Consider the following 25,480-nt stretch of genomic DNA (forward strand, 5'->3'; position numbering starts at 1 on the left):
AGGGATTTTGAAGTCCGTGTTAAGCTAAAGAGAATAAAAATGGTAACAGAAAGCGCTTTCTGGTCTGGAGAGGTTGGAACTAAAACCTCTCCAAGGTCAAATGTGGTCCCTAGCCCCTTGGGGAAGGTATAGCTCAAATATAATTGTAAATGCGAAAGTCAGGTCCACATTCACTGGTTTTCCTTAAACGGTCACCAAATTTTCGCCACAACTGAATGCAGCAGGACCTGGTGGGAAAGCCGCCTGCCTGGTCAAACACTTGCACGCAGACTCTGTTCCAGCCAGGCTCCCCTTTGGCTCCAGAACTGTGCTCACTCTCGGTGCTTTTCCTTCTTCCAGAAGCTGCTGCGGGAGCTTCTGTACTTGGATTTGCTCCTGTCCTCTCCCGGGTCAGTGGATGTAAGGACACTTCTGAAATGGAATTCTCAGGAATCCTCCCCACCCCCAAGCTTCCTGCCTGGTGACCTTTACCACCCGATTGCAGGGCAGGCTGTGGGCAGCACCTGCCAGGGTCTCCTGGGGTGGTGACCTGATCCCAGGTGCCTGCTTCTGCGTGAATTGAGTAGAGAGGTGGCAGGGAAATCTTACGATTCAGTGAGAAAACAAATGAACCCATCAGCGCCAGAGTGAAATCCCTTTGTTAAAAAGGAACAGAGAGGGGTGATGATGCTCACAGCCAGTGATGGTGTGACAGTGTGGAATCCCAACCCAGCGCCCCCACCCCTAGACCTGGTAGGGTAAGGCTTTTGGGAGCAAGGCCACTGAATTTAAGTTAATATGGAGATTTTTGTTGAGAAAGTCATGCTTTGGGGGACCCAGAATCTCTTCTGTTGTTTTTTTCAAAAAGCCACAGTGGGGTGCTGTAGCGACAGGATCTCACCATTAACGTTTAATTTCTTTGCTTTTGTTGGTCACTTAACATTATTTAAAAGTATGTTTTGGCTGGTGAATAATACTTTTGGATTGCATTCAGAATGCATAAACAGCTGTAGTAAAACTTGCTTTCTTGGAGAGGCAGCCTCCGCCGAGGGGCCAGGTGGTTCAGTGGATTAACGAACTGGCTTTTAACCTTCTTGAGACCTGGGTTCAAATCCCACTCAGGTCACCCCTGACGGGTGGGGTGTCAGTTTGGTTTTGGCTTTGAATTCCAACCCCTGACTTGTTTGTCCGGAGCACACAACTCCCCAAATCATTTGGCCCAAATCTACACAATTGGCAGTTTTGACGCAGGGAGGGCCAGTCCTGAAATAGCAGGGTGCAGCAGGTCAGCGCTGAGGCATTGGCAGAGATGAAAGGGGGAGTTAACAAGCTTGTGAGCACTGGCCAGCTCGGACGGAGCCTGGCTCAGGCCAATGCAATGATTTCCTTGCTTTTTCAAGCTCTAAATTTGGGAGTGACAGAAAGGGAAAAAATCTCCTCTCAGTTTTTACAGGTATATATGTGCAAGCAAGACAAACTGGATTTCAAAGTCTGCATTCTTTTTCTTTTTTTAAATATATTTTTACTAGAGGCCCAGTGCACGAAATTCATGCACTGGGTGGGGGCAGGCGGGGGGGCGGTTCCCTCAGCCTGGCCTGTGCCCTCTCACAGTCTTGGGAGGACCCCTCTCTCCTTACCACCCACTGCACTTGCCAGCCATGAGCCCAGCTTCTGGCTGAGTGGCGCTCCCGCTGTGGGAGCACATCGACCACTAAGGGGCAGCTTCTGTGTTGAGCATCTGCCCCCTGGTGGTCAGTGGGCATCATAGCAACTGGTCATTCTGCTAGTCAGTTGATTTGCATATTAGTGTTTTATTATATAGGATAGGATTGATTTCAGAGAAGAAGGGAGAGGGAGAGAGAGAGAGAAACATCAAAGATGAGAGAGAATCATTGATTGGCTCCCACCTGCACACCCCCTCCTGGGGATCAAGCCCACAACCTAGACATGTGCCCTGACGAGGAATCAAACCGTGACCTCCTGGTTCATAGGTCTACACTCAACCACTGAGCCACGTCCTCTGGGCTCTCTTTCACTGCAAACCTCAGGATCTGAGCACAGGGTCACCAGGGTGGGAAACACTGGCTTTGTCTCGCCGAGAATCCTTGGTGGGGACCAGGCCCTGGTTCTCCCCGCACCCCACTTGACTTTCTTCACTTGTAATTTTATTCAAGCTACTCAATCCCAGGTCTCAATTTCACTGTCTACGAAATGGGAATACCCTGGAGCCATTATTTTCCACATTCTTAATTATCTAGAAAAGCATTTTGAAAAATTGAAATTATTTTTGCAAAACATCACTAATTCTCTGGGTGACAGTCATTGGGAACATGCAAAGCGTTATTATGAAGAGAGGAATTACCTGACAGGTGACCTCTTTTGACCCCCAGCTAGTAATTAGGTAAGTGTGCATTCTGCTGGGTTTATAATATTTTCTCTGAAGACATCGAGTGAGATTGGATGACTAGACCCTTAAGAGGATTTTACCCCCGATGGCCTCCGCAGACTGACAGCACCTCTGTCGTGAGCCTGGCTCTATTAGCAAACTCTTCCCCTACATGGATACACTTTATGTTTTGAGGCGACCTCATCACCCGGAGCGCAGTCATGAGATGCTCCCCTCTGGTTATTTATTCTCCGGGGCCAGCCCTTTGTCGGGGTGGAGACTAGTTGATGATGAGTGTGCACCCCCAGGCAGTTCCAGTAAGCACGCGGTGGACAGCTCACTGTTCTTGCTTCTCCGCCAGGTTCATCAGCACCAGGACCGGGGAGAAACCTTTCAGTGCCAGCTGTGCCCTTTCACTTCCTCGCGCCACTTCAGCCTGAAGCTCCACATGCGCTGCCACCAGCACTTCCTGAGGACAGAAGCCAAGGTGAAGGAGGAGATCCCAGACCCAGATGTCAAGGGATCGCCCCACCTCAGTGACAGTGCCTGCCTGGGGCAGCACAGGGAAGCAGGAGGGACAGAGCTAGTGGGGACCATGATGCCGGCCAGCACTCCAGAGAGGACTAGCCAGGGTGGGGCTGGCGTCTCGCCTTTGCTGGTGAAGGAGGAGCCCAAGGAAGATAACGGCCTGCCAGCCTCCTTTCCCCTGAATGCTGCCGACAGGCCGGCCAACCACACAAAGCTGAAAGACCCCTCCGAGTATGTGGCCAACAGTGCGTCAGCATTGTTCAGCCAGGACATCTCTGTTAAGATGGCGTCTGATTTTCTCATGAAGCTGTCAGGTACTTGAATAGGGTTGTATTCATTCCCTCTCTCTCTCTCCCTCTCTCTCTCTCCTTCTCTACCAGTGCTCTCATCTGTCAAATCAACTGGTAGGACTAGGTGACTTTGAGGTCCCTTTAAATTCTAATGGTCAGCACCTTCATACATGTTCTTGCCTTTTTCCTTTGGGTGTAGGCATTGCTATGATTTGGGGTCTGGAAGCAGCAGAGATTGCCGATGTCCTTCTGGTTTTACTCCTTTATGGGCTCTTGTTGTGGGGGAAGGGGCAATGGTGAGCCCGGTTGATGGCAGTTCTTCATGTGACCTTGGCCTCTATGTAACCTGTCTCTGCATTGGGTTCTTTACCGTGCTTGTGTGGAACGTCTCATTTTGCATTATTCAAGTTTTTTGTTTGTTTTTAATTTAAACGATTTTTTTAAGGACATATGTACAGAGACTATTAGGATGTAGAGACTTTGGAAATTTGATTAAATGATAAAGATTATCGTAAAATGTTTTTCCAGCAGGAAACATTTTATTATGGTAAAACATACCCAACATGAAATTGACCCTTTTTAAGTACAGTTCTTTGGCATGAAGTACATTCACATTGTTATATAACCGTCATCACCATCCATCTCCAGACACTTCCATCTTCCCATTAAACAAGAACTCCCCATCCCTCACGCCCCCAACTCCTGATAAGCACTCTTCCACCTTCTGTCTCTGTCAATTTGACTACTCTGGATACCTCAAATAAGTGGAATATAATTTTTTAAACATTTTTTTCCAACTGCCCCAATGCCATTTGAAAAGAATATGGAGAAGTTATAAAAAAATTATCCTTATTGATTAATACTACTTTGACCATCAAATTATATGTTATATTTCTTTTACTTTTTTGTTGTTTTTGTTTTCAGTTTCTTTAAGTTGTGTAGTAGAACAGGTTGCAACGTTGAAGAAGGCTATTTTTCCTGACTCCCTTTTGGAATGAGGAAATGTGTCCTGGGATTGCACTGCTACGCATTCCATTTTTTTAAAAGTATGATTTTAAATTTTAAAGGCGACGTGGAGGGTGGGGAAAGGTCGGCTGAGCATTGGTTCTGTCTTGCAGTCCCCAGGATGATTTCCAAATGCCATTTCAGCTCTTTGGAGATTGACAATAGCCTTTTAAATGGAGAATAATTGGTCACCGTCTTCCTTTAAATGGACTGTGAGTCGCGTTTCACTAAATGTCATTGCCAGGTGCATTAGAGGTTCAGCGTCATTCTGAAGACCCTGTGCTCAGGGACACCGCAGTCAGGGTCTTTTGGATTGTCCCCGTCACCCCAGATCTCTGCCCCTCAGGAGCGCGTGACACTAGTTGGAAGAAATGAGAAAAGGTAGGGGATGGAAATGAGGCGTCACAGAAATGAGCTGTGGAGGAAAAGAGAGCAGAGAGTGTTCCGTGGGGCACCCAGACCTGCCGTGTGTGCGTGCATGTGAGGGGAGGGAGGCAGTCCTATGCTGGGCACGATCAAGTCCCAGGGATTAGAGTGCGTCTGACTGCAGCACAGACGGACAGGGGGCTCTCTACTCCCCCCTTCTCTTCCAGCTCATCTAGGGGAAACTGAGCTTTTAGGGACTTTGGGTTTTATATTGAAACGTTTTTGAAAATGGGGCAGGGGGGGGGGGGGCAGGAGCACAGGGGAATGCAGCTTCCAATGTCCCTTTTGCTTCTGACACTTTAGTTTTCCCTTCTGGAGGATCTTTGGTCCTTCCTTGATGGTCTCTCCCGCCGACAGGACAGCACAAGGGGCTCCTTTTCTGGGTTCTTCTAGTGCCAAAAAACGGAATGCAAATGGCATATTCACTTAGCCTAGCTTAGATGGGAGGTGGCAGGGACATCTCCTTACTAACGGGAAAACTAAGTGGGGGTGAGTAACTCCCAGGAAGGGGTTATTCCCTTTACTCCACCACCTTGGGACGTTTTCAAAGCTGCAGGAAGGGATGAAAGGAGGATTGGGTAAAGTACCTGGTGTGCAATAGATAGACCACTCCTGCTTGGCCCAGCCCTGGGTGCCCCACACCCGGCTATCACTAGCTCCAGCCCCGTCTCAGGGAGCGTAACAGAAGGCCTGGGGCTGCTGGGAACCAGAATTGCAAACAGGAGCTTCCCCAGCAAAGAAGCCAGTTGGTAGCCTGGGGTAAAAACGTGCACCAAAGCCTCACGTTGTGATCTATTTTCTCAGCTAGCTATCGACGGGGACTTGTTTACGGTTTGGCAGTCGAAGTATTTGCCGACCGATCAATCGGCAGGAGAAAACAGATAACAAATGCACACTGTTTATGCAAAAGGCCCATGCAGCGATTTTTATGGTGGCTTACGGAAGGTCCTGAAACCTGACTTGTGTGCACTGTTACCTAGCAACCTGTTACAAAGTCACCAGGGAGTGAGATGCATCGGTAATTTTTTGTGTGTGTGCATATTTGGATGTGAATGTAAACTTGGTGACTGTGGCAATGCAGCCCCCGGGAGGAGAAGATGTGTTAAAAGGAGGAGGATACATTTTCTGGAGGGATTGTGTGTGTGTGTGTGTGTGTGTGTGTGTTTTAATTCCACCAACTCTTCGGTGGGTCGAGCCCTATCATTGATAGCTGCTGCCGCCTTGGTGCTGTGCCTGGCTGTGTCTGTGGCTCTGATCCTGGGACCAAAGGGCCCAACCCCAGAGAACTGAGGCTGAGTTTCTAGCTCCTTCCCTCATCAAATGTAGTGCAGCCGTGGTGAGCATCGGGCCTTGTCCCTCAGCGTCATAAGGGCTCCATTGTTCTGGCGACGAATTTTAGCTGGGCTCTGCGCGTGCACCTGCTGGGACCGGAGGGTGCAGCTGTTTGTGGGCATGGAGCTTGCGAGCCCCGGTGCCAGCCGCATCACTGTCTGCAGAAATGGAGCACAGTGACAAATTCAAGCGTGGACACACCTACTTGTTTCCAAACGAGAGAGGGAAAACACTTGATTCTTTCTTGCCTGGTTATTAAGGGGAGTCTTTCTTGCTCCTTCCACTAAAGCTGAGCATAAAGATGACTTAAGGGAACCCAGTGGGATTAAAGAACAAGGGTGGAATGCTCTTTTAAACGGACTCTAAATCCTCCTCCCACCCCTGCCCCGATTTTGACGTTTCCCAGCGTATGTGATTGTGAAATCAAATCCCTTCTCCGGATCATCAACTAACTCTTCTTCTGCCCGAGCCCACACTTAACATTCCTCGGTCCTGCAAGATTAATGCTGCTCCCTGGGACCAAAGCTGTCCAGGCTCAGCACCATAATTGATTCAGGGAAGAGAACGGGGCAGCCCCTGCCCCTGGCTTTCTGGTCTAAGAGAAAAAATAATTTTGTCAGCTTCGCAGAGGGTTTGGCCTGGAAGGCAGGTCTCGGATGCTGCAGCTCTGGGTGTTTGCATAGATCTTTCCTGGGAGCCTGAAGGCCTATGCAGGCCGCTGCCGGTCGGGGCGGGGAGCAGGGGAGAGGTGCTCACCTGACCTCAGAGCAGGTTCCTGCTCTTCTGGGCCTTCTCCCCATGATCCAGCTTCCAGCCTCAGTTCTAACGCTGGAGTTTTTATATTGTTGTTGTTTAAAATATATTTTTGTTGATTTCAGAAAGGAAGGGAGAGAGAGAGAGAAACATCAATGATGAGAGAGAATCATTGATCAGCTGCCTCCTGCATGCCCCCTACTGAGGATGGAGCCCGCAACCTGGACAGGTGCCCTTGACTGGAATCGGACCCTACAGTCCGCAGGCCAACGCTCTATCCACTGAGCAAAACCAGCTAGGGCTATGTAGTTGTTTTTTAATGCCAGGGCCTACCCCCACTCCCAGAAATCATGATTTAATTGGTCTAGAATAGGGGCTAATCATTGGTATTCTCTTTAAAATCCTCAAATGTTTCTAACATGTGACCAGGACTGAGGACCACTGATGTGAAATAGAAACTTGATACCTGGTGCAGTATTTTTCCATGCAGCTCTCTTCCCTCCTCTGTATCCCAGACCCTGAAAGGGGCGTGGTGTGCTCTGGGTCTGAGGCATGCACCGTAGGTCAAGGTTGACGTGCATGAGAGGCCTGGGTGAGTCATGGTCATGAAACCCCGTGTTTCTCCTCATGGGGCCCCATGCCAGAATTAGAAGAAACATCTTAATGTTCTCTAGTTAGAACTAGAAAGTCTCAAGACTCCTGGAACATTGAGGGCCTGGGAGTGTCGTTGCTTGAAGCCTGAGTAACAGTTGCCTGCTCTGGCCTTACATCATGTCTCTCTCTGAAAACTACACTCTTCAAGATACATAATTGAATTCTCGCTCTCCAAATTATAACCGAGGAGCTGACAGAAACTTGGCACCTCCGTTGTTGGCTGGGAATAGCGTTTTGTCTCTGGCTTTCGAAAATAAAAGATACAAGTCATTTCAACTATTTTTAATTTGGAAGCGGGCAAAAATCATTTTTTTAAAAAACAGGCTCCCACATTCTATTAATTTCATAGAATTAAGGCCGAAGTCATTTTAACGAGGACTCACATATAGGCACAAGCTGATGTTTAATTTATTAGGAGCGCAGCCACAAACAGCAAAAGTTTTCTTGTGTAAATGAGTGGGAACTGGTGAATGTAGTTGCGTCCCATAGGCCTTTGTTCTGCCGCTTCCATCGATTTTGTACAGTTTTATGCTCCTGTTGTGACAGTATGGTTAGTCTATGATTGGCCACTCCCCTATGCTGCCATACATTGGTTTGTGCTGCTGGAGGAGGCATGGGAGATGCCCAGTAAACCTGGTGGCTCTGATTGGCTTTCTGTGAAACATCTGAACACAGAAACCTTCTTTCAAGTAAATGCCATCCTTGGGCCATTCGCGCCCTAAGACTTCGGTGCCAGTGGCTCCCCCACACCCACACCTAGGTACCTTCCCCAGTGGGTTTGGTTTATCTTGGACAAACCTTCCTTTGCGTCTTCAGTTTGGCCCTTCTTTTTAACCCTGCCTCGCTTTTCTCATGCTGGGCACTCGCTGACCATGTGCCTAAAATTCCCGGTGTCACAAGCTGCGTTTAGGGGCCGTCTACATGCAGGCAGCCTGAAACCCTGGATTTTATTGCTGACCCTGGTGGTGAGCCCTGTGAGAGGGAGAGTGTGATGCCCTTCTGTTTTCCAGTGACTTGCTACTCCGTGACACCCGGGCTGATCTGGGTCACGGAAAGGAGCAGCTAGCATGACAAGAGAGCTTGGATGGATCCCCAACCATAGATGGGGACTTTGTGACATTTACTCATTGTTTCTTTTTTCCCCCTTAACAGTCATTTATACCGTGTTTACTTTATTCCATAACACATTTGAATTTCATAGCAACCCTGTGGCAAGATAGTACTCCCATTTTACAGATGAAAACTAAGAAACAGAGGTTAAGAGACTTTCCCAGGTTTACACAGCTCACATGTGGTGGAGCTGGGGTTCTAATTCAGGGGGCCTGGCTTCAGCGTTCCCTCCCTCAGGATGCCTACACCCCAAATCATTAAGGAAGCAGCGACACCGGAACCTGGCTCTGCCCTCTGTCCCTTGTTGTAGAGTTAGCTGGGGTCCCCAGCATGCGTGTTGTGTGCTTGATGTCATTGGAAGTGGCATTAATACTTGTAGGCATTATTTAATTATTTCATGCAAATAGATTAGTAGCAATAAGGCCAGTTTATATTTCTGTAGAGCTTTCTACTGTATTTCCAAATATATTGTCTAGTAACAAGCATGTATATGAGGAAACTAGGACTTGGTGTACATCCTGTAAATGGGTCAAGACTGGAATCCAGATCTTTCCTCACCGTGCTGGACAGAGCACTCCTCCTTCTAGAATTGCCCACAGAATATATTTTTTTTTTTTTACCTTGATAGACTCCTGGGAAAACTTATCCAAGTCTACATTTCTGCAAAATGGAATCCAGTTCATTTTTTCCTTCCCTGAGAAGTACACTTTCTTCTACTTACTGCTGTTGTTACTAATCTACTATTATTATAAGCATTATTACTAATCAATTGTGTTTACAGTGAGCCAGGCGCTGTGCCCACAACCTCTTGTAGTTTCTCACTTAATCCTCCCAACAGCCCTGTGGGGTCAGTGATGTTAAACCTATTTTGTAGATGAGGAAGCTGAGGCTTAAAGACTTCAGCTCCACGGACAGAACAAAGATCCTAATTGCAAGACCTTGGCAAATGACCACTTTATTTGCTATTACCTTTTTTTTTTTTTTTTTCTCAGTTGAGCAAACTGCTTTTGACCTTCGTCTGCTTCACTGTTTATTTTCCTTGGCTTCAAACCATGGCATCATTTCTACATGCTAATTCAGCCGCTAATCTGAGTAAACTTTTTTGTGTCTTCAAAATAGATCTACAATCCATCGCTACAGGTGCAACCCTTCCTGGCTATCACCTCAAACCTAGACAGCTTGCCACTCCAGCTCCCTCCCTGCCCGACGCCTTCTCCACCTCAGCTGCCCCCCACCTCCAGGCCCTCCAAGCATTCTGGAGGACCCTTCTTCTAATGCTTCTTGTGTCAGGTTATGCCCCCACCTGCTCCTGTCCACTGAGTAACCCTATCCCCACTTCTCTAGAAGCCCTCTTATTTCCATTTCATTACCTTTGTTGCTCAGGGGTCTGGTCATTTGAACTGTGGAGTCCCCTGTGTCTTCCTCCTGTTAGATACAATGGGAAGCAGGAATTTTTATAAAAATAAGTAATAATGTGATTAAAGCTAAAATAACTATTTTCATCCACTTCTGACCCACAGTGGTTCTTTCTGTATCTTTGTAGAGCAGTTCTAGCAAGCTCAGGCTCCATCCCTGTGATATGCTCCCCCTACCGCCTGGCCCTTGCAAACCCTGGTCATCCTTCCAAGAATAGCTCCCATTTCTTGAGTAAAACTGTTTCCTATTATTCGGGTCTTTAGTGCTCCCCCACCCCGCCCCCATTGTGAATACCAGTGATACTTAGAGTCTTTATCACCCTGGTTGGTGCTTGTATTATGACTAGTTCTTTCTATTGCTGTGTATTAGTCTTGCTTTTCAACTATTTCAAGTTGGAGGGTTGGGAGGAGGAGAGGGGGATGTTTCTTTTGTAACATCTTTATCTCTTACCATCCACAGAGCATTCCATGATGGGTTATAAGAAAAATATTCCATTACTCATATTCTGGAAGTCAGGTTTTCAGAGGTTGTGATATTACTTCACTTGAAAAAGATTTGCAGATTCACAGTCACTTCCACATGCTATAAGAAAGGAGATGGAGTAGAGTGTGGTCTATGGAAAGTAAGCAGGCCATGTCAAGGGAGCCCCAAAGGGTCTGAGTACCTTGGGGTCCTCACGTCTTATGTTCCTGGACCTCAGCTTGTAGCACCAGGTCTAGGAACTAGAGTCCATCACACTGTTAGTTAAGGAACAAACTTTTCCAGAGTTTATCAGCTCAAAACAATAACCATTTTCTTCCTTTATGATTTTATGGATTGGCAATCTGGGCATGGCTGGGGGCTAGCTGGTCTCAGGTGGCCTCAGCTGGGATGGCTGCTCTCTGCTCCCAGGGTCCCTTGTCCTTCAGTGGGCGGGCCCAGGCTCAGTCACACGCAGCTGGGCCGGTTCCAAGGAGCGGGCCAAAGGGCACAAGATTTCTGGAGGCTCGGCTAAGAACTGGCCCAAGGTCACTTCCATCACCTTCTGTTGACCCGAGCAAGTCCCAAGTCCAGCCCAGATTCACGGAGTGGAAACACCCACTCCACCTCTTCACGGGAGGAGCTGCAGCGTCTCATTGCAAAGGAAGGGCTGTCAGGGAGGGACCTCATTACGGACACTTCACCGTCTACCTCAGCCCGGAGTTCTGCAGGTTCTCTGGGTGTTCCGTAGTAACAAACCTCGCTTAAAAAACGGATGCACAAGCCAGAATGTTGGGATAATAATCGAAAATGACAAGTGTAGCAATCAAGAGGAGATGTCATTTGGGGCAGATGGTCACAGACTTCCCTGAAAAGTGTTGGAAATATATTATCCAATCTTTAGGCTTCCGTTTCTCTAATCTCCAATCATTTCTCGCTGTTCATACATTTCATTCTTTGGGTTGAATAGTATGAATTTAACGCACAGCTTTCTTTCACATTCACTCCCAGCTTGATGGGTTTTCCAGGACTTGTCCTTCCTGCTTTTGACAAGGGAGATATCCTGTCTGTTAAGTGGATTACTGCAAATAGCTACTTTTGCTCATTATGTGTTGGGTTTAGTAGTTAAGTACAGAGAGAAAAACCTTACTTATTTATTTATGCTAACGTTCTTGAGGCACCACTCATTGTCACTCTTCTTGACCCCGCTCCAGGGGCTGTTTTGTTTCCTTTGTCACCCTGTCTGTAACTGCAGTGGCCCTTGTTGATGACCTGTGCAGCCTTGGTTTGAGACATAGATCCTGAAATGTGGCCAAGTATTAGCTCAGGTGGGCATTAATGAAAAATATGAGATGCTTAAAACGTCACTAAGCACTAATTACAGAACTACTTAAGGCAAATTAAATAGTTTACCTTATTGGAGAGCAAGGCTTAAAAATATTCAGCTAATGTTTTGAACATTCTATTTAGATATAATATGCTTAACATCTAAAAGTAATACTCCACTGTTGTTATTATTTAATCAAATCTTGCCTTTCCTTACGATTTTAGAAGGCAGTTTATTTTTTATTTTTTTCTCACTTAAAAATATCAAATTATCAACAAAGCCCTGCTTCCCAGGCTGGTCATACGCACTTTCATACACTTACAAGGGAACAGCTTTGGTTTGTGATCTGGAGATCTGGGCTCTGATTCTGGTTCTGTTGCCAACAAGCTGTGTGGTTTTAAAAAGGCCAAATCGTCCTCTGATTTCTGATTGTAAAATAAGGGAGTGGAAAGCAGTAATGATGCTTATTTCGTTGGCTTGTATTTTAAACAGTAAACCCATTCTCCCCCCTCACCCCTCCAAAAAAAAAGTCTTAAGAGCAGACTCAACATATAAAACACATAAAACATATATTTTTAAATATAACTTTATTTTTAAAGTTCACATTTATTACATTTATTTACTTAAAAAGCCACATAATTAAGAAAACAGTCACTATTGGGTAATTAAAAAAATATGAAATTAGTGTTATGATCAAGTGAAGCCTTGAGTCTACTAGGTGAAGCACCTAGTATATTTCTTTTTTTAAAAAAATATATTTTTTATTGATTTTTTTACAGAGAGGGAGGGAGAGAGAGAGTCAGAAACATCGATGAGAGAGAAACATCGACCAGCTACCTCCTGCACATCTCCTACTGGGGATGTGCCCGCAACCCAGGTACATGCCCTTGACCGGAATCGAACCCTGGACCTTTCAGTCCGCAGGCTGACGCTCTATCCACTGAGCCAAACCGGTTTCGGCACACCTAGTATATTTCTAAATTTATTTTGCTTATTGCAGATTCGAGAAACACCATTTACACAGGGAAATGTTGTGGTAAATGAGGTCAGATTTCAAGGAACTCACCTTTAATCTTAGAATCCCTTCACTGGAATGTATTCAGATACTTGAAAGAAGAATATAATAATAATAAAATTTTGTTTCAAAGTTAACAATATTTAGCAACTGCCCTCATGCCTTATCATAATGAAGGGCAAATAGGAAGCATCTGCAACATTCAATACACACTAAAGCCATCTATCATTCTGTAGTAACTACTTGGTTATTCGTCAGTAAACTGTTATTTGGAAATTTATTTCATCTCTAGTCTCAGCTTCTCATCTGCAAAATGGAGACAATAGTAGTACCTACTTCAAAGGATTGTTGTGAGGATTGATCAGAGACATTAACCCAAGTAAACACCTCGCATGCTCCCTGGCCCGTGGTAAGTGCTCTATAAATGACAGAGCCAGCTGTCTCTCTGTGTCTACATAAGCCTATCAGCCACCATCAGGAGCTTCACCAAAGCAGGTACACTTAGACCTGCCCTGGCATTTAATTTAAGGCAGTGGTTCTCAACCAGAAGTGTGCCCAGGGGACGGTTGGCAATGTCTGGAAAACTTTTTTGCTGTCATAGCTGGAAAGTCTATTGGCATCTAGGGGTAGAGAGGCCAGGGATGCTGCTCAGTATTCTATAATGTGCAAGACAGTCTCATAGCAAATTATCCAGCCCAGAATGTCAGTGGTGCCAAGGTTGAGAAAGCCTGATTGAGGGAATGCCCATGGACTCTAGGTGTACGCTGGGTGTGTAGTTTTACATGGATACACATGCCCCGGTGTGAATTTCTTGAAAGATAGCCAGCCACTTCCTTATTCATGATTGATTACTAAAACTCTAACACAGTGGTTCTCAACCTTCTGGCCCTTTAAATACAGTTCCTCATGTTGTGACCCAACCATAAAATTATTTTTGTGGCTACTTCATAACTGTAATGTTGCTACTGTTATGAATCGTAATGTAAATATCTGATATGCAGGATGGTCTTAGGCGACCCCTGTGAAAGGGTCGTTTAACCACCAAAGGGGTCTCAACCCATAGGTTGAGAACCGCTGCTCTAACACTTTCATGAGAGCAGCAAAAACTGCATTACAAGTGATACATAAAACTCAATTAACTTATCATTGCAAGTTAACATTTTAGTGATCTCCAAATGAACTTATCAACACAAGTTAACGTATTAGTGGTTTCTAATTGACATCTTGGATAATGCAGCTGGGGGGTGCACATTTTACAATTAAATTTTATATTAATTTTCAAACCAAATGGAGAACTAATTTTAAAATAATCTTACATTTGAAACAAACATTTGGAACCCCTGAAGCATACCCTAGGGTTCCTTGGAACACTGTTTGAAAACCACTGATCCACAGTCCCTTCTAACTCTGAGAGTCTTTGGCTCTGCTTTAGGGTGAGGTAGCTAATAAAACTCTCCTTGGTCTAGCTTTTTCGTGTAACAGCTCAGAATTTGAAAAATTGCTAGACTCTGGACTGAAAGAGAGCTCCGTCTTATTAAACTCAAGGAAAATGTTTTCCTTCACCAGAGGGGCCCGGCAGGACAGAACAGAAGCGGCCATGTTGCAGTTGGTTTCTCCTCTTCCACCTCTTAGTCAAATGTTCACAAAATTTTCTCCTTTCAGAAAATGTCCCCTCCCTTCAGGTTGCACCGCACCCTCCCCTTTCTCATGTACGATGTGTAGTTCACTCCATATCACTTATTTACTAAGCCCACAGTCCAACCTCTTAGGTTAGCATCTTTCATAAAGAAGCTTGGGTTTTCTTGGAGAGAAAGGAGAGAACTTGGGTGTATTTTCAGTCAGAAACCCTAGAGTCTAGAGGTCCTGTGAGTTTGTTTTTTTGAAGGGGTCGGGGAGGAGGCAGGGTCAGTCTGTTAACTTCTTGGGACCTTAGTTTCCTTGACTCTAAAATGAAGATAATAATGATCCTTATCTTCTGTGGTTGATGGATTAATTCCTGATTAACTATTCAAATGCTAGTTATATGCATTATTAAAACAAATTATGGCCTTTATGGAAGTTATATAGAATTTTTCTAAAGGGGGGGGCGTTGTTCATGGGAGAAATCTTTAGGAGAATCGATGACACCTTACTTGAAAGAAGGATTTCTTTTATAACTTATTAACACCTGCCCATTAGAATTAGCAACTTGGAGTCATTTTACCCCAGTGGCTTCCACTCCTTCCCCATATTCGCCTTTATCTTGAATCCTCTATAAATCCTCAGAAAGCTAGCTTGTTTCTTCTAAATGGCAGCCCACCTCCCTTAAATGTGTAAACGTAAGATATGCATCATTTAGGCTCAGGCCCTCACATGTTTGAACAGTGAGAGAAGGGGCCTCTTGATGAGTGGGGCTTCCTCACTGTGTGAACAGCGGAGTATCTGAAGAAAAAATTTAAAATTTAAACATGAAAAAAAAGAGCTAAAAGGAGATAACAGATTAGGCCCTAATGTTACTCGAGAATCAAACTCCCCTATCACTCGGAGTGGGGTGGAGGTTTTGGGGGCGTCGCTGAAATGAGAATGGGATGTGGAAGAAGACTTTATTTGTATGAGGTTACATTTCCCAAGTTCCAAAGCCCCCTGCCCCTTGCGCCAGTCCTGGAAACGGTGCAGCTGGGGTTCCAGCAGAGCCAGAAACAAAGCCAGTGTCCAGGGCTTCCGCTCCATGTTGCAGCCAGGTGTGGTTCAGCATCCAAGCTAATCAGAGTCCATGAGTCCATGTGTGGAGTCCACCGTGGCCGTGCACCATGTGGGCACAGGGGAGCGCATCCCCCTGCCACAGGAGAGCTAGGAACCAAGGGCATGAGAAAGAGAAGGAAGGAACTTCCTTTGTTGGGAAGTTTTGAATATTCCGGTTTTGCTCTCTTGCAGTGGTCACACCCATTCCAGCCACTGACTTGCTTTCAGGTGTGATTGACAGACCAGCACCTTCCCACATCGCTCAGACCTTGCTGGGCATGAGTCTGTCTGAGCTTCCCTTTCCTCCTTTCCTGTTAAATAATAGCCAGGTAATTACAACAGCACCACTAATAGCTCTTTACTTCCTGAGTTTTTCTCTTGCATTGAGTTACTGATGGATTCTGATAACTTTCTCAAATCAATAAATAATTCCTAAAATAATGTGACAAAAATAAAATGAAAAAAACAAAAATATTACGGTATCTTCTTAAAAACAGTGGAGTATCTGGAAGCTTTAAGTTATGCACACAGAAGTCAAGGCAGGTGCTGGGAAAGCCCTTTGCAAATTGAGGTCATTGTGCACAAATCTCTTCATTGTGTAAGAATGAAGTCAAGACTATGCAGTGAGTCAGATAGGATTGCTTTTCCCTTAGCAATCCCCCCTACGCCCAAAAGAAAATATCTTTAATTTTAACTTTCTCTGAAGAAAGAAATGGTTTGTTTTTTGAGGATAAAACAAAACAAAACAACAATAGTAATTATTTAGCCATATTAATGTTAAAATACAGGCTTTATATAGTATTCTCAGTGTAAATATTTCTGGTAATTGAAAGAAAGCAGGATAACCTTCATATTTCCAGTTTTACACCTTTTATTTGGGCCCAAATGTTTGGGAAATGAAAACTTGAGCAAACGAGTGTCTCCCACACGCTTTTGTGACATGCCATTAACTTCACTTATATTTCCCCAGCACGTTACCAGTTTTATGCTATTCTTGTTAGAATGAAAAGCAGGTAGAAAGATTTGCAGATTTGTAATCAGCAGCATCCTGCTTGCCTGTTGGTGTTGTGTTAAGTGTCCTTGAAGTTGTGTTAAATCTGGGCTGTACTAGCAGTGCTGAATACCTTTCTCCCCCTCATGGGTTACATGGCATGTAGAAGCTCCTTATAGCTTCAGAGCCTCAGTGTAATGGCTGTGTCCTCTCTAGAACTGGGATTTACTCCTAGGACCTCAGTAGTTTCTTATCTTTCCTAGCCTCACCTTAGACTTTTAAAAAGTTTTAAAGTAAAAGATATAGCATTGAAGCACTTAAAAATACCTAACCATTCACTTTATATTATTCCTTCCCAAAGAATCAAAGTCACAGACTTACTAGGCCGTACACTGTTTAATGACTCTGCCGTGACTAACTGGCATGCTCTTGGGAGAGGTTTGGTGAAGGGTTCTGGAAGAAAGGCTGAGGGCAAGAGAAGCTTTAGGAGGTAGGTGGTGAGCAAACCCCCAGGCAGTGGTTGAAAGGGGAGAAATGCACTAAATAAACGGTCTTCCCAGGAGCTGCCTTCCTGGTTGCGGTTGGGAATACATACTTTTGTTGCAGATTGCTCTAGAGCAGCAGTTCTCAACCTGTGGGTCGCGACCCCTTTGGGGGTCGAACGACCCTTTCACAGGGGTCGCCTAAGACCGTCGGAAAACACATATATAATTACATATTGTTTTTGTGATTAATCACTATGCTTTCATTATGTTCAATTTGTAACAATGAAAATACATCCTGCATATCAGATATTTACATTACGATTCATAACAGGAGCAAAATTACAGTTATGAAATAGCAACGAAAACAATTTTATGGTTGGGGGTCACCACAACATGAGGAACTGTATTAAAGGGTCGCGGCATTAGGAAGGTTGAGAACCACTGCTCTAGAGAATGACTTGGTTCCCTTTGGTTCAGATTCTGATGGCATTGTCCCTAAATGGGCAGATTTTAGGCACTTTCCTTGATGTCTGGATTCCCCTCTTAGAAATGCCAGAGTATAAGTGATCCCTCAAAGACACCTCAGTAAGTGCCCGCAGTGTAGGCAACAAAGCTCTTAACTTTATAACTAAGGTTTTATCCCCCAAAATAATGATCAGTTCTGAGAAAGCACCTCCGATTGCCTTTGGTGGACTATTTTGAGATTCTTAACTTTTGTTTACCACAAGGAATAGTGGAGTGCCATCTGATGTCACTAATTTGTGGCCAGTGTATTTTACCCATTCAACAAATATATATCATGAGCACCTACTATGTTCCAGGCACTGTTCTAGGCACTCAAGATTCATCAGCATTAAAACAAAGATCATTGCCTTCATGAAGAACAAATCACAAAGGAGAAACATAAAAGAAAATTATATTTTATGTGATTAGTCTGTTTGTGCTACCATAGCAAAATACCACTAAGTGATGGAAACAGTAGAAATTTATTTTTCACAGTTCTGAATGCTGAAGGTCCAAGATCAAGGTGCTGGCCAGTTTGGTTTCTTCTGCGGCCTCTTTCTCTCTTTGGCTTGAAGTTGGCCACCTTCTCGCTTTGTCCTCACATGTGTCTCTCTTCTTATAAGGGCACCAGTCATATTGGATTAGGGTCCTACCCTAATGGCCTCATTTAACTTTAAGTACCTCCCTATCTCCAAATTCAGTCACAATGGGGTTTAGGGCTTTCACATATGGATTTGGGGGAGGGGAACACAATTCAATCTTAAACAGTATGTTATGAGATGATAAATACAGGGTGTCCCCAAAAATGTATACACACCTTAACAGCTGGTAGCTCAATTTTGAAAATGAAATGTATTTTAATAAACACTGCCTTTATAATTGTTCAGAGTGTGTGCATGCATTTTTGGGACACCCTATATTTTAGGGAGAAAAGGAAGATTAAAGCAGAGTAAGAGAGACTGGGAGTACTGGGGAGGGGTTGCAATTTTGAAAGGATACTTCATTGAGAAGGTCGTATTTTATCAAAGACCTGGAGGTCAAGTTGCATTAGTGTTGTTATAACACAGGAACCAGAGGTGGAGGAGTGGTGTGATGGAGGTTGGTCAGGGACACCAGATGGGCAGCCCATGGACTAGGTTCGAGTCCTAACTCTTCCTCTTTCTGGTAGTAAAACTTCCAAATGTCATGTGGAGCCTTTGGGCCCCAGTTTCCAAATACGGTAGTCTGTATGAACCTGTGATTCCAGAATATATATTCATAGAGGGGCACGGGTAGAAAGAAAGACTTTTTTGTGTGTCTGTGTCTATTGGCTGGGGCAGATGGTGGGCAAGGGGTGATAGGTGTTTGCTTTGGGGATGTATTTTTCTTCCTCTTATTTGTTAAGCGTGAATGGGCTTAAGGCTCATTCTATTAGGTGTTATTGAGAACTCTGTATCAGGATGAGGTCTTCTTTCTCAAAAGACAGACACACCCAATATAACTAACCTAACAGTGCCTACCACATGGCCTTTTAAAGGGAAGCAAGATGCCTGTGAAAGTTGCAAGTGGTAGTAGAGGATGCTTGCCTTCCTTCTTGGTCTTTCCTGAGTGGTATGTAGCTCAGTGGTTTGCTGTAACCAAGCCACAGAATCCATCCCATAATAGGCCAGCTAGCTCTGCCCTGACCACACACTCCACACCAACCAACCATGCTATAAAGGAACCGTGGAAAAAGGACATAAGTGGAAACACTAGTGAAATCTGAATAAAATCTGGAGTTTAGATCATAGCAATGTGAATTTCTCAGTTCTGACAAATGCATCGTGGTTAGGTCAGATGTTAACATCGGGAATGCTGGGTGAAGGACTATGTGGGAACTCTTCCAACCATCTTTACAACTCCTCTGCAAATCTGAAATTATTCCAAAATGAATTTTCTTTTAACAAAAAATACCCATGTGGACTCAGAGATGACTTGGGCTATATAGACATGGACCCCAAAACAATGCCAAGTGCACGTCCCACTGTTTGTGGGTCAGTGGTGTTGGCTTATATAACAAAGTAAAGGCGACATTTCTCTAGTCTGAGCTTTTCTTTCTGGCAAATTCTCCATCCTCACCTTACACTCCACCCCAGGTTTTCACTGTGGGTGTTGCCTCTGACTCATGTTTATATTCAATATTTTATGGCAGGATAACTGCCTGAAGGCTTTATTCTATGATGGGATTTGGTGGGGAGAAGGCAAATAAGCCAGGGAGGCAGCCACATAGACAGGAAAGAAGACCTTGAGGGAGACCAAAGAGAAAGGCACATTTCGAATAGGATAGGTTCGAAAGTTTCAGAAGCCCACGCGCTCATGGAGTGTATTGTATCTTTGTGCCCAGGGCACAGCTGATTTTGATTAGGTTGTGGTCCCTCCTGCTGTTAGCACAATGTGATCGTGCATCCATACTTCATTAAGTTGGGGGCAGCTAAGAGGGGAGTGGCCTTTGATATCTATGTATATATATATAATCCCTTTCTTCTTTTGACAGCTGCAAATCAGAAGGAGCCCATGAATCTTAACTTTCAAGTGAAAGAGGAGCCCCAGGAAGAGGAGGCCCTCAGCGCCTCCTTGCCTCGGTCCAGCTATGTGTTCAGCTCAGACTCTGAAGTGTCAGCCCCAAGCATCTCTGAGGACACGCTGAAGGCCCAGGAAGGGAAGGGGAGTGGGCTAAGGCGGGACATGTCAGTCAAAGCAGCTTCTGAACTTCTCATGAAACTATCAGGTACTTGCTTTATTCTAAAATGCTCACGTCTCTTCATTTCATTTGGGAGCCAACCAGGTGGCTTCCTGCATGGCTCATAATTAGCCTAATGGCAGCACTGTCACGTTATGTTGGTGAATTCAGGGGTTATTGATCACTTGCCTTAAATTCCTGTGTTGTGTGTATGAGTTTGTTTTCTGATGTTCACTGTATATCTGCCCTATTAAGTGCGACCTAAATATGACTGCAAGTTGTTGGAAAACACTGCTGCTTTCTAAGATGCTGTAGGTCATGATTTTAAATGGATTCTAGTGACAGTCAAAGCACTTCTGCTAATTGATCAGATTATCTATTTTTTTTCCCAAGTAAAGGACCCTGCATCTTTTGTGTATTTACACTTTACATTCTTTAAGAACCATTAAAAATATTTTTCTTAACCTAATAAGTAGTTGAGATGGCACTTAAAGTAATTATCCATAGAGTAGCAGTGAGATGTTAGAAATAGAACATTTCATAATGGGATGCTGCAATAATTAATCTCAGTCCTTAAGATGAATGACTTTTTAAATTAGTATCTAAATGTAATCCCAGCCTATCAAATGTTGGCAAAACATATTGTACCAGTAACTTGAAATTTATGTACCCGGCCTCTTATCCTGCCCCGTCCCCTTCGGACCAGGTAAACATTTCGTGTCTTTTAGATTCAAAGGTGTGACTTTCAGAACATGGAAAGAAAAGTTATATCAATAACAATATTTACCAAGTCATACCACATCCTTTGTTCACAACTGCTTAAAGATAATATTTAGAAATACTAGTCAAAATGCTAATATGAATCAAAAGCTGTTTTCAGTTTGGAATTTGCTGTGGTTGGAGGATGAAAGCAGGATGTGCAGTAGGGCCCCTTCCTTGTGCAATTTCCCAAGCAAATCTGACTGTTTCTGGTTGACCAGTAGGTTGGAAGTTAAGAGCTTAATAGTGATTTACTTCGAGTCATTGCAATCAGAACAGTTGAAATTCCTGTATTTGCCAATTGGGGGGAGTTAATAATTCTTTCCTTTGGTGTTCATTCAAAATGCACTGGGACTTCAGGGGAGCGTGCTTTATTTTAGATAAAATATAATACCATCATTACATACTACTGTAGCTTCATTTTTCTAAACTTGGCAATGATAGGGTAGCTTCCCCTATACACGGGAGGTTTAGCAAGGCTGGGCTGATTGGTGAAAGTTTAAAGACATGATCTTCAAGCCAACGTACTTTCATACATTTGAACCCTCCCCTCAGGGTCAAAGGCCTGGTGACAAAGAGGAATCTGCTTGCTGTTTTTTCAGTCAATTCAGAGAGGCCACCCAGCTCTCTGGTTCCTTCCCATATCATAGGCTTTCATGTTGCAGGGACTTCAACTCTTCTATCAGCGACTCTTCCTCCTCCTGCTGGCAAGAGTCTAGTGTATAATATTTCTATTTCAGAGTTTGCTGTGCAGCCAGTATTGTGAGCGGAGAAAGCTGGGGTGGCCCCGAAAGAGAATATGCAAAAATGGGATTTCAAAAAAGATGTTCTTTCAGATAAAAGCATTTTATCTTAATCCTTTCAGATGATGAGCATTGAGTCATGAAGTAGGAAATCATTTCCTCGTTAATGAGGTCCCTCAAATGGAATATGGCTATGCAGCCACGCACATTTGATGACATCTGTGTACAGAAGTGGCCTTTTTAATGTTTATGTTGAGTTTTATTGAGTCCATGTGCTGTGGGTTAAACAATAGTTGAATGGACGATATGATCGCATTTCCAAAGGGCATCTGCCCTGCTTTGTGGTGTGGAAGTGAAAATGTCTTTGAAGACTAAGATAACTATTTTTTGCCCTGAAAAAATTTCCCAGCATTCTCAGTGCAAGAGTCCTGGTTCAAAAAACATATGCATCCTAGTACCTACCCTCCAGATGCTTATGTCTGTCTGGTCAGGAGAAAGCCAGGGCAGGAAGTGACTGGCACCTGGAGCTCCGTGCTTCCACTCTCTAGTGCCCTGCAAAGGAAGCTCCAAGCTAGTGCTCAGTATGGGCATGTGACTTAAAAACAAACACCATCATTCCGAAGCCGCAAGGCAAAGAGGACTCACCCTTGATTAGGTTTAAGGTGGACATTGGAGTTTCTTAGCATGGATAGATTAGCGCTCTCAGAAGGAGGACGGTGTTAGGAAAAACCCTGCTGCCCCGACTTTCCTCAGGCTGTAACTTTAACAATTTCAGTGTTTGTGCCCTGAAAGACATCCAAATACAGGACTTGCCAGGGTCTTCAGACCCCCTTTTCCATGGGATAGACAAGGGTAATCATTCAGTCCCAAAGCATCTATGCAGCGAGTCGGGGCTGCTCCGGTGCACCTCCCATGAGACCCCAGGCCTTACTGCTGGCATCCTGTCAGGCTGGGGAAAACCCTTCTGGTCAGGAGGAGTCGGGGGAGAAAAGGGCGGCCCGGGCATTATCCTACATGTTTTTCCTTCTTTCAGTTTGGACCCGAGGAACAGCTACGATGTAGAATGAAGGGTTTTTCCTGGAGGATGGAAGCTGTGACCTGTGGTAGTTTAGGCCTTTTTGGTCTTTTCATGGAATTAATAAGAGGGACTTAGTCAATAATGTTGGCTGCTTCAATTCCCATTTTAATTTATGATAACGCCTTAATGGATGTTGGGCCCATGGCCCAGTCAAATATCATGTGAACCTTCCCTTATGTGGAGGAACCTCTGTACTTATATTGTTTTCCAAATGGACAATTTACATTTCATGGGGAAAACACAGATGCGTTAGAGACTAGACTACATTTTTCATTAGCTGCGTGTTTGGGGACATCTGAGTTTTCTTCCTTCCTGTGGCTCGAGTTCTTTGTCAGTTGTTAATTGGGAAGTCAAGTGCCTGACAACTGGGCCGGATAAACTGATTACCATAAAGAAAGAAAGCCACTCCGGGAAACCACTGGGCACCCGTGACTACCTGTTGTTATCTGACACGAGGCAGCCAAAATGATCACACTTTTCTGCTAAGCGTGTAGTTGCCAAAGATAATTCCCAGAAGTCTTGATTTAAGGAGGTCAACAGGCCGAAGTTCAATACAGAGAATAAATGACATTCAACAGACTGAGGGAATCAAGTCACACTATTAAACTCCGGTTTTGCGGTGCCTGTTGACCTTGCAAACTTACGGAGCAGAGGTGTTACCACAGATAGGACTTAACGCCGAAAGGCACCAAATCCGGTCTGCGTTATCTCTGTTGTGCTTGAAGGAAACATCAAGACTCAAAGAGATCAAGTCAGGCTCTCTTCTCCCTTTGGGGAGCCACGGGCTCACACGGGGATCCGTATATAAAATGTACCACGTATATGGTTGTACCTAGGAGTAGCGGGTAACAGTGATTTAAAAATGTAATTCCACAAAAATAAGTAGCTGGAAAGCCAGAGTTATTCAGAAACATTATTGAAAAACCAAACCTTTAAATTTATCCAACATGGTAAGTAAAACTGCATATCCAGCCCTTAATTTGAAATCTGTCTATTGGTTTTCTTATTTCTATGTGCAAAAAAGGACACCAAATGGATTTATATTCATTTCTGATTTATATTCATTTATCCCAGCCTAGTGTTGGAGAGGAAAAGAAATGATAATTGCCTCTAGTAGGAGAATCCGAGCAGGCCCTGGATTTGAAATACATAGTGACGCAGAGTTCAGGGAATCAGCTAAATAAGCGCGGACTTCAGCTGGGAGGGATGTTGAAGCAGTTGAACTTGGGCAGGATGAAGTTTCAGGTAAATATAATCTCTGAGTGAACTGAAGCAGAGGAGAGAAGTACCTGAAGATGGACTTTATTAACAGTTTTCATTAGGGCTCTTTTGGTGTAAATAAGAGATCCTCTTCAGCCAGTTTTGGCAAGAAGGAAGTTAATAGAAGACGGAGGTTTGGGGTTACTTATGGAGCGAACCCAAGGGCAGGGCATCCGTCGTCTGCTGAAGCCAGGGGCTGGAGGACTGTATGGAAGCCAGGGGGCCCTAACCCTCCACATCGTTCCTCCTTCTCTCTGCACCTACAGATGGACTTTTTCTGTTACACAACCACTTGGTAGAAAGTGGTGATGCCAACAGCTTCTGAGTTCAAAAGGGCAACTAGCCAGACTGGCGTGGCTCAATGGTTGAGTGTTGACCTACGTATGAACCAGGAGTTCAAAGTTTAATTCCCGGTCAGGGCATATGCCCAGGTTGCAGGCTCGATCCCCAGTGAGGGGTGTGCAGGAGGCAGCTGACCAATGATTCTTCCGCATCCTTGATGTGCCTCTCTCTCTCTCCCTCTCCTTTCCTCTCTGAAATATATATATATATATATAAAAGAGCAACTCGGCAGACATTCTTAGTCCCAATTCCAAATTCTAGCAGGTTGCCTCACTCTGATCAGGGCCCACCAGTGGAAACCCCTGTATCTAGGGATAAGGGCATGTTGGGCAGACATGGGTGGTGTCATGTAGGGTGGGCAAGAGTGAGGGTGGTGTGAGACCAGGAAGATAAGCAATGAGTATGAACCACAGGCGTTGAGGAGCAGATGTTGGTGGTTGCTGGTATTTAAATATTAGATGTAAATGTGTCTTGGCCTTTGGGTGGTGTTTGCTTTCTGGTGGACTCTCCGGGAAGACCTGCCCAGCCAGGACCTTGCCCAGCAGCCCCAGCTCTGTGTGTCTGAGGCGGTGCTTCTCCAAGGACAGTCCACAGACCAGCAGCATCGGCACAGGTTGGGGAGCACAGGGAAGTGTTAGAAATGCACATTCCTGAGCCTTCTCTGCACCTGGCTGACCCCTGTGGTTTTCACAAGCCCTACCAGTGATTCTGACAGCTGGTCTCCAGAAGCACTGAGCTGAGGCAGGGGTTAACTAGAGAAATAAGTTTGTCCATCTGCAAAGAATGCCTTAGGTTGAAGCTGATGGAGAGCAAATCTCTACTGAATGTACATTTTACTTTTCAAAAAGAACCATATCTCTTAAGGGGAGAGTCTTCTTAATTTATTATGAAATAATGGTACCTGGGAACCTTTCTTAGAAGGACACATGTACCTAATAAGTTAGGAGAGTGTTGATTAGGAGCCTCAGATAATACTACTGTTTTCAGTGTTTTTTGCTGTTAAGTGGCATGGTTGTTCCTGGGCAAGGTTGGCATTCTTTTAGGAGAAAGAAGCTTCCCCCTGTGGTCAGCAAACTGTGGCTCGCGAGCCACAGGCGGCTCTTTGGCCCCTTGAGTGTGGCTCTTCCTAAGCCTTAGGAGTACCCTAATTAAGTTATTAACAGTGTACCTATCTATATAGTTTAAGTTTAAAAAATTTGGCTCTCAAAAGAAATTTCCA

General features: G+C 44.6%; 1 protein-coding gene across 8 annotated transcripts in view; it reads left to right on the top strand.

Moving 5' to 3' along the window:
* The window catches only part of ZNF827 (zinc finger protein 827), a 167,221-nt gene that overhangs the window by 45,995 nt on the left and 95,746 nt on the right, over window positions 1–25,480 (top strand). For all 8 annotated transcript variants that reach the window (XM_006755945.2, XM_015558891.1, XM_015558887.1 and 5 more), the window contains exons 4-5: window positions 2,727–3,207; window positions 19,894–20,127. In XM_006755945.2, the coding sequence (XP_006756008.1) occupies window positions 2,727–3,207; window positions 19,894–20,127 (715 nt within the window). The remainder of the gene's footprint in view (window positions 1–2,726; window positions 3,208–19,893; window positions 20,128–25,480) is intronic.

The sequence above is a fragment of the Myotis davidii genome, unplaced genomic scaffold (genome assembly GCF_000327345.1).
Source record: "Myotis davidii unplaced genomic scaffold, ASM32734v1 scaffold151, whole genome shotgun sequence".
NCBI lineage: Eukaryota > Metazoa > Chordata > Mammalia > Chiroptera > Vespertilionidae > Myotis > Myotis davidii.